This window comes from Salvelinus fontinalis, unplaced genomic scaffold (genome assembly GCF_029448725.1).
Source record: "Salvelinus fontinalis isolate EN_2023a unplaced genomic scaffold, ASM2944872v1 scaffold_0839, whole genome shotgun sequence".
Classification (NCBI taxonomy): domain Eukaryota; kingdom Metazoa; phylum Chordata; class Actinopteri; order Salmoniformes; family Salmonidae; genus Salvelinus; species Salvelinus fontinalis.
Window position 1 is genome coordinate 6081 of NW_026601048.1, and position 8920 is coordinate 15000.

General features: G+C 47.6%; 1 protein-coding gene across 1 annotated transcript in view; it reads right to left on the reverse strand.

The window, feature by feature from the left end:
* Window positions 1-318: 318 nt before the first annotated feature.
* Window positions 319-8920, reverse strand: part of gna12a (guanine nucleotide binding protein (G protein) alpha 12a) — a 41648-nt gene continuing 33046 nt past the window's right edge. Inside the window, exons 3-6 of the mRNA XM_055915220.1 lie at window positions 4974-5024; window positions 4240-4440; window positions 3758-3964; window positions 319-1164 (exon numbers count right to left, since the gene is read on the reverse strand). Coding sequence (XP_055771195.1) covers window positions 1003-1164; window positions 3758-3964; window positions 4240-4440; window positions 4974-5024 — 621 coding nt within the window. The 3' untranslated portion in view covers window positions 319-1002. The remainder of the gene's footprint in view (window positions 1165-3757; window positions 3965-4239; window positions 4441-4973; window positions 5025-8920) is intronic.

An 8920-nucleotide genomic window follows, 5' to 3' on the forward strand; every position in this document is an offset into this window, starting at 1 on the left:
TATAATGTGTGTGTGTGTGTGTGTGTATATAATGTGTGTGTGTATATAATGTGTGTCTGTGTGTGTATATAATGTGTGTGTGTGTGTATATAATGTATGTCTGTGTGTGTATATAATGTGTGTGTGTGTGTATATAATGTGTGTGTGTGTATATAATGTGTGTGTGTATATAATGTGTGTGTATATAATGTGTGTGTGTGTGTATATAATGTGTGTGTGTGTGTGTGTATATAATGTGTGTGTGTGTGTGTGTATATAATGTGTGTGTGTGTGTGTGTATATAATGTGTGTGTATATAATGTGTGTGTGTATATAATGTGTGTCTGTGTGTATATAATGTGTGTGTGTGTATATAATGTGTGTGTGTGTGTATATAATGTGTGTGTATACATAATGTGTGTCTGTGTATCACTGTAGCATGATGTCTTTGAGGTTCTCCTGCAGGATGGTGTCTGTGTGGTTCTACTGTAGCATGATGTCTTTGAGGTTCTCCTGCAGGATGGTGTCTGTGTGGTTCTACTGTAGCATGATGTCTTTGAGGTTCTCCTGCAGGATGGTGTCTGTGTGGTTCTACTGTAGCATGATGTCTTTGAGGTTCTCCTGCAGGATGGTGTCTGTGTGGTTCTACTGTAGCATGATGTCTTTGAGGTTCTCCTGCAGGATGGTGTCTGTGTGGTTCTACTGCAGCATGATGTCTTTGAGGTTCTCTTGCAGGATGGTGTCTGTGTGGTTCTACTGCAGCATGATGTCTTTGAGGTTCTCCTGCAGGATGGTGTCTGTGTGGTTCTACTGCAGCATGATGTCTTTGAGGTTCTCCTGCAGGATGGTGTCTGTGTGGTTCTACTGCAGCATGATGTCTTTGAGGTTCTCCTGCAGGATGGTGTCTGTGTGGTTCTACTGCAGCATGATGTCTTTGAGGTTCTCCTGCAGGATGGTGTCTGTGTGGTTCTACTGCAGCATGATGTCTTTGAGGTTCTCCTGCAGGATGGTGTCTGTGTGGTTCTACTGCAGCATGATGTCTTTGAGGTTCTCCTGCAGGATGGTGTCTTTAACAGCGTGGAACACGAAGCGGATGTTCTCCGTGTCGATCGCCGTGGTAAAGTGATGAAACAGAGGTTTCCCACGGTTACGCCGCTTACGACTGAACGATTGCACCAGGAACGCCTGCAGAGAGAGAGAGAGACAGAGAAGAGGTTTGAGAGTTTGTGTGTACCTGGTCAGGTGTGTTTGTGTACCTGGTCAGGTGTGTTTGTGTGTGTACCTGGCCAGGTCTGTGTGTGTACCTGGTCAGGTGTGTTTTACCTGTAGGTCATTTGTGTTTGATCCTACCTGTAGACTCTGTGTGTTATATCCTACCTGTATTCTACCTGTAGGTCCAGTGTGTTAGATCCTACCTGTTATCTACCTGTAGGTCCAGTGTGTTAGATCCTACCTGTAGGTCCTGTGTGTTAGATCCTACCTGTAGGTCCTGTGTGCTAGATCCTACCTGTATATCCAGTGTGTTAGATCCTACCTGTAGGCCCTGTGTGTTAGATCCTACCTGTAGGCCCTGTGTGTTAGATCCTACCTGTAGGTCCTGTGTGTTAGATCCTACCTGTAGATCCTGTGTGTTAGATACTACCTGTAGACCCTGTGTGTTAGATCCTAGGTCCTGTGTGTTAGATCCTACCTGTAGGTCCAGTGTGTTAGATTCTACCTGTAGGTCCAGTGTGTTAGATCCTACCTGTAGGCCCTGTGTGTTAGATCCTACCTGTATCCTACCTGTACGTCCTGTGTGTTAGATCCTACCTGTAGGTCCTGTGTGTTAGATCCTACCTGTAGGTCCAGTGTGTTAGATCCTACCAGTAGGTCCTGTGTGTTAGATCCTACCTGTAGGTCCTGTGTGTTAGATCCTACCTGTAGGTCCAGTGTGTTAGATCCTACCTGTATCCTACCAGTATGTCCTGTGTGTTAGATCCTACCTGTATGTCCAGTGTGTTAGATCCTACCTGTAGGTCCTGTGTGTTAGATCCTACCTGTAGACCCAGTGTGTTAGATCCTACCTGTATGTCCAGTGTGTTAGATCCTATGTCCTGTGTGTTAGATCCTACCTGTATGTCCTGTGTGTTAGATCCTATGTCCTGTGTGTTAGATCCTATGTCCATTGTGTTAGATCCTACCTGTATGTCCAGTGTGTTAGATCCTATGTCCTGTGTGTTAGATCCTACCTGTATGTCCAGTGTGTTAGATCCTATGTCCTGTGTGTTAGATCCTATGTCCTGTGTGTTAGATCCTACCTGTAGGTCCTGTGTGTTAGATCCTACCTGTAGGTCCAGTGTGTTAGATCCTACCAGTAGGTCCTGTGTGTTAGATCCTACCTGTAGGTCCTGTGTGTTAGATCCTACCTATAGGTCCAGTGTGTTAGATCCTACCTGTATCCTACCAGTATGTCCTGTGTGTTAGATCCTACCAGTAGGTCCAGTGTGTTAGATCCTACCTGTAGGTCCAGTGTGTTAGATCCTACCTGTAGGTCCAGTGTGTTAGATCCTATGTCCTGTGTGTTAGATCCTACCTGTATGTCCAGTGTGTTAGATCCTATGTCCTGTGTGTTAGATCCTATGTCCTGTGTGTTAGATCCTACCTGTATGTCCAGTGTGTTAGATCCTATGTCCTGTGTGTTAGATCCTACCTGTAGGTCCTGTGTGTTAGATCCTACCAGTAGGTCCTGTGTGTTAGATCCTACCAGTAGGTCCTGTGTGTTAGATCCTATGTCCTGTGTGTTAGATACTACCAGTAGGTCCTGTGTGTTAGATCCTACCAGTAGGTCCTGTGTGTTAGATCCTATGTCCTGTGTGTTAGATACTACCTGTAGGTCCTGTGTGTTAGATCCTACCTGTATGTCCTGTGTGTTAGATCCTACCTGTAGGTCATGTGTGTTAGATCCTACCTGTAGGTCCTGTGTGTTAGATCCTACCAGTAGGTCCTGTGTGTTAGATCCTACCTGTATGTCCTGTGTGTTAGATCCTACCTGTAGGTCCTGTGTGTTAGATCCTACCTGTAGGTCCTGTGTGTTATATCCTACCAGTAGGTCCTGTGTGTTAGATCCTACCAGTAGGTCCTGTGTGTTAGATCCTACCTGTAGGTCCTGTGTGTTAGATCCTAGGTCCTGTGTGTTAGATCCTAGGTCCTGTGTGTTAGATTCTACCTGTAGATCCAGTGTGTTAGATCCTACCTGTAGGTCCTGTGTGTTAGATCCTACCTGTAGGTCATGTGTGTTAGATCCTAGGTCCTGTGTGTTAGATCCTACCTGTAGGTTCTGTGTGTTAGATCCTACCAGTATGTCCAGTGTGTTAGATCCTAGGTCCTGTGTGTTAGATCCTACCTGTATGTCCAGTGTGTTAGATCCTAGGTCCTGTGTGTTAGATCCTACCTGTAGGTTCTGTGTGTTAGATCCTACCTGTATGTCCAGTGTGTTAGATCCAAGGTCCAGAGTGTTAGATCCTAGGTCCAATGTGTTAGATCCTAGGTCCTGTGTGTTAGATCCTAGGTCCTGTGTGTTAGATCCTAGGTCCAGTGTGTTAGATCCTAGGTCCTGTGTGTTAGATCCTAGGTCCAGTGTGTTAGATCATAGGTCCTGTGTGTTAGATCCTAGGTCCTGTGTGTTAGATCCTAGGTCCTGTGTGTTAGATCCTAGGTCCAGTGTGTTAGATCCTAGGTCCTGTGTGTTAGATCCTAGGTCCTGTGTGTTAGATCCTCGGTCCTGTGTGTTAGATCCTACCTGTACATCCTCCAGCCTGCGAGGGTCTCCCCTGTATTCAGGGAAGTGTTTAGTGATGTCAGACTGGCGTAGCTTCTCCACCAGCAGATCAGTCTTGTTGAGGAAGAGGATGATGGACACGTTGAGGAAGAGCTTGTTGTTCACGATCGTCTCGAAGATGTTCATACTCTCTACCAGCCGATTGGTCCTCCGGTCCTCCATCAGAACCTATGGGAGAGGAGGTGAGAAATGTCTTCTTCCTATTGACTCTTCAGTAAAACTGAAGATGTGATTTCCCCCCCGAAACCTCCCAGCTACATCAACACCTCATATACTCAGGTCTGGTGGGTGGGTGTACCTGGTCATACATCTGTATGTATGTATGTATGTATGTATGTATGTATGTATGTATGTATGTATGTATGTATGTATGTATGTGTGTATGTGTGTATGTGTGTATGTGTGTATGTGTGTGTGTGTGTGTGTGTGTGTGTGTAGCCTACCTGGTCGTACTCGGATGATGACACCATGAACAGTATAGATGTGATTCCGTCGAAGCACTGAAACCATTTCTGTCTCTGTGACCTCTGACCCCCCACATCAACCATCTTAAACGGAATCTTTTTTATGACAAAGTCGTGTTCTACGATTCCTTTAGTCGCCTTCCGTGCAAACAGAATGTCCTGCCGACTAGGGATATAGTTCTGGAGAGAGGAGGAGAGGGGAGGAGGAGAGAGGAGCAGAGAGGAGGAGAGAGGAGGAGAGAGGGGAGGAGTAGGGAGGAGGAGAGAGGAGCAGAGAGGAGCAGAGAGGAAGAGAGAGGAGGAGAGAGGGATGGAAGGATGGAGGAGAGAGGAGGAGAGAGGAGAGGAGTAGAGAGGAGCAGAGAGGGGCAGAGAGGGGAGGAGGAGAGAGAAGGAGAGAGGGATGGAAGGATGGAGGAGAGAGGGGAGGAGCAGAGAGGAGCAGAGAGGAGGAGAGACGAGGAGAGAGGGATGGAAGGATGGAGGAGAGAGGAGCAGAGAGGAGGAGAGAGGGATGGAAGGAGGAGAGAGAGGAGAGAGGAGAACAGTAATATTATCATGCTCTTTGATTGTTTTTGGTTGTCATTTATGTACAGTATTCAACAACATTGTCAAGTTAATGTAATTACATAGTCAATAATACTATCAGATGGGGGGGGGGGGGGGTGGCCAGAGGTTCTGACATTAAAGGTGAAGAAGCTCCGCCCACTCACCGGCTGGCCAATCCGGTCCAGGTTATCCAGGAAGTATTTCACCGACTCACTCTGTAGACAGGAAGAGACAACAGTGGTTTTGATGTAATGAAACGTTTTATTCCATTGTTTCCATTGGACACAACAAGCTGAAGACGCAGCTCAAGCACACGTTTCTGGAAGGATTTGCTTTATATTTCAACCACACACACAACAAACACTCTTCCCACTGGGCAAAGACGTCAATTCAACGTCTATTCCACGTTGGTTCAATGTAATTTCATTGAAAAGACGTGAAAACGATGTTGATTCAACCAGTGTGTGTCCAGTGTGAAACGATGTTGATTCAACCAGTGTGTCCAGTGTGAAACGATGTTGATTCAACTCTACAAAACGAATCATTAAACTCAACCCTGAGAGAGAGAGAGGGAGGGAGGGAGAGGGATGGAGGGAGAGAGGGAGAGGGAGGGAAGGAAGGGGGAGAGGGAGAGAGGGAGGTAGAGAGAGAGAGAGAGAGAGACAGAGTGAGAGGGAGGGGAGAGTGAGGGAGGGGGAGAGGGAGGGAGGGAGGGAGAAAGAGTGAGAGGGAGGGGAGGGGAGAGAGAGGGAGAGGAAGGGAGGGAGCCAGGGAGGGAGGGAGAGAGAGAGAGGGGGAGGGAGGCAGGGAGGGAGGGAGAGAGGGAGAGGGAGAAAGAGAGAGAGAGGGAGGGAGGGACAGAGGGGGAGAAAGAGAGAGAGGGAGAGAGGGGGAGAGGGAGGGAGAAAGAGAGAGAGAGGGAGGGAGGGACAGAAAGAGAGAGAGAGAGGGAAGGAGGGAGGGGGAGAGGGAGAGAGAGAGAAAGAGGGGGAGAAAGAGAGAGAGGGGAAGAGGGAGAGGGAGGGAGAAAGAGAGAGGGAGGGAGGGAGGGAGGGGGGAGGGATGGGGAGAGGGAGAGGGAGAGAGAGAGGGGGGAGGGAGAGAGAGAGAGAGGGGGGGGGAGGGAGAGAGAGAGAGAGGGGGGGGGGGGGAGAGAGAGAGAGAGCAATGTTTTCTGATATTATTAATGTGTTCCAGGGGCTCTATGAAGCAACCTCCCAATGCCTCTGAAGGGAACAACACTAAACAGATCCAGGATCAGCCTATTAATGTGTTCCAGGGGCTCTATGAAGCAACCTCCCAATGTCTCTGAAGGGAACACCATTAAACAGATCCAGGATCAGCCTATTAATGTGTTCCAGGGGCTCTATGAAGCAACCTCCCAATGTCATTGGTCCATTTTATGAATAGGTGTCCCCAGGCTGTATCAAACCCACGACCCCTTGGTCTTACATGCACCGATTGAGCCAAACGGGATGTTTAACGTTATTTAGTATGATAGTTCAGTCTGGTACATCCACCACCCCAGGAAACAGCTGTGTGTGTGAAAACAGAGAGAGGGATTAACCAGACAGAGAGACAGCAACCTCCCTCCCCTCCCTTCCCCACACACAGAAAACTAGCCCTCGTTCCAAAACTATTCCTCTTTTCAAAACTATGCCTCTTTTCAAAACTATTCCTCTTTTCAAAACTATTCCTCTTTTCAAAACTATTCCTCTTTTCAAAACTATTCCTCTTTTCAAAACTATTCCTCTTTTCAAAACTATTCCTCTTTTCAAAACTATTCCTCTTTCCACTATTCCTCTTTCAATCCGTCTTTCATTTAGTTGATGGGCTCTGGTCTGGTCTTACTGTAAACGTCAGTTTGTCTTCTTCTCCTCATGAGATTCCAACTTGTCTTATAAATGAATAATAATTTGTCACAGAGTCGTGTTCTAAAACTGACCCCATTGGACGAACGTCCGTGAACCGTTATGCTGCCGTGCCAAACAGGAAACGCGACCCCCATGACCCATCGGCTGACCTGTGATGTCACCGCCACAGGAAACAAAGTCCGCCAACGTAAGGGGGAGGGGCCAGGAGGGGGGAGAGGGGAATTCCCAGCATTGAGGAGATTAACACAGACAGACACACACACACACACAGACACACACACAGACACACACACACACACACACACACACACACACACACATACTACACTCTAGTCTCCCTCTGCCATACCACCAAAATCACGTCAAAATCACGTCGTCCCGGTAGTCGGTGTTGTTACCTAGACCCCCCCCCAGCCTGTAGAGCGGCTGCTGGGTGCTATGTGAACCACTGATTACCGTCCCGGTAGTCGGTGTTGTTACCTAGACCCCCCCCCAGCCTGTAGAGCGGCTGCTGGGTGCTATGTGAACCACTGATTACCGTCCCGGTAGTCGGTGTTGTTACCTAGACCCCCCCCCAGCCTGTAGAGCGGCTGCTGGGTGCTATGTGAACCACTGATTACCGTCCCGGTAGTCGGTGTTGTTACCTAGACCCCCCCCCCAGCCTGTAGAACGGCTGCTGGGTGCTATGTGAACCACTGATTACCATCCCGGTAGTTACCTATGCTAGTTTTTCAAGTTCAAGTGTTGCTGACAAGTCTGCGATTTATATTTTATTGAAAGTGAATTATTAAGGTCAAAGGTCACGTTCTAAACCGCTCTGGTGACAAACCCTTTTCCTTCTGTGTCCATTCATCCTGTCCACACGGCCGCTTCGCTACCACTGAAAATATCTTGAAGATTGCCCATTATTTAGTTTCAAAGGACCCATAAAACAGAGGCAGTGGGAGAACATATTCAAGTACATACATTTTTTTTTTAAACGGTGCATTATCAACTAGCGAGCTAGCTACAGTAGGCCACTTTGTAGGCTAACTCCACTGAGCTGCTAACTAGCTAGCTAGCTACAGTAGGCCACTTTGTAGGCTAGCTCCACTGAGCTGCTAACTAGCGAGCTAGCTACAGTAGGCCACTTTGTAGGCTAACTCCACTGAGCTGCTAACTAGCTAGCTAGCTACAGTAGGCCACTTTGTAGGCTAACTCCACTGAGCTGCTAACTAGCGAGCTAGCTACAGTAGGCCACTTTGTAGACTAACTCCACTGAGCTGCTAACTAGCGAGCTAGCTACAGTAGCCACTTTGTAGGCTAACTCCACTGAGCTGCTAACTAGCGAGCTAGCTACAGTAGGCCACTTTGTAGGCTAACTCCACTGAGCTGCTAACTAGCTAGCTAGCTACAGTGGGCCACTTTGTAGGCTAACTCCACTGAGCTGCTAACTAGCTACAGTAGGCCACTTTGTAGGCTAACTCCACTGAGCTGCTAACTAGCGAGCTAGCTACAGTAGGCCACTTTGTAGGCTAACTCCACTGAGCTGCTAACTAGCTAGCTAGCTACAGTAGGCCACTTTGCAGGCTAACTCCACTGAGCTGCTAACTAGCTAGCTAGCTACAGTAGGCCACTTTGTAGGCTAACTCCACTGAGCTGCTAACTAGCTAGCTAGCTACAGTAGGCCACTTTGTAGGCTAACTCCACTGAGCTGCTAACTAGCGAGCTAGCTACAGTAGGCCACTTTATTGGCTTTGTAGGCTAACTCCACTGAGCTGCTAACTAGCTAGCTAGCTAGAGTAGGCCACTTTGTAGGCTAACTCCACTGAGCTGCTAACTAGCGAGCTAGCTAGAGTAGGCCACTTTGTAGGCTAACTCCACTGAGCTGCTAACTAGCTAGCTAGCTACAGTAGGCCACTTTGAAGGCTAACTCCACTGAGCTGCAAACTAGCGAGCTAGCTACAGTAGGCCACTTTGAAGGCTAACTCCACTGAGCTGCTAACTAGCGAGCTAGCTAACTTCCTAAGTGAATTAAATGATTGCAGTAGTTCCCATAGATAGACAGTACATGGTTGCTCTATGTATCACTGACCCTGGATAAGCTAGGCTGGACACAGCTAACCTTTTAGGTCAATAATATGCTGTTTTTATTATCTTTTGGTTGGCTTTATCATCCTGAGAGAAATTGAACTAGTTAGTAGCTAGCTAGTTAGTTATACCTAGCTAGCTCACGAGGTTAGCTGACTTTTCTCCAA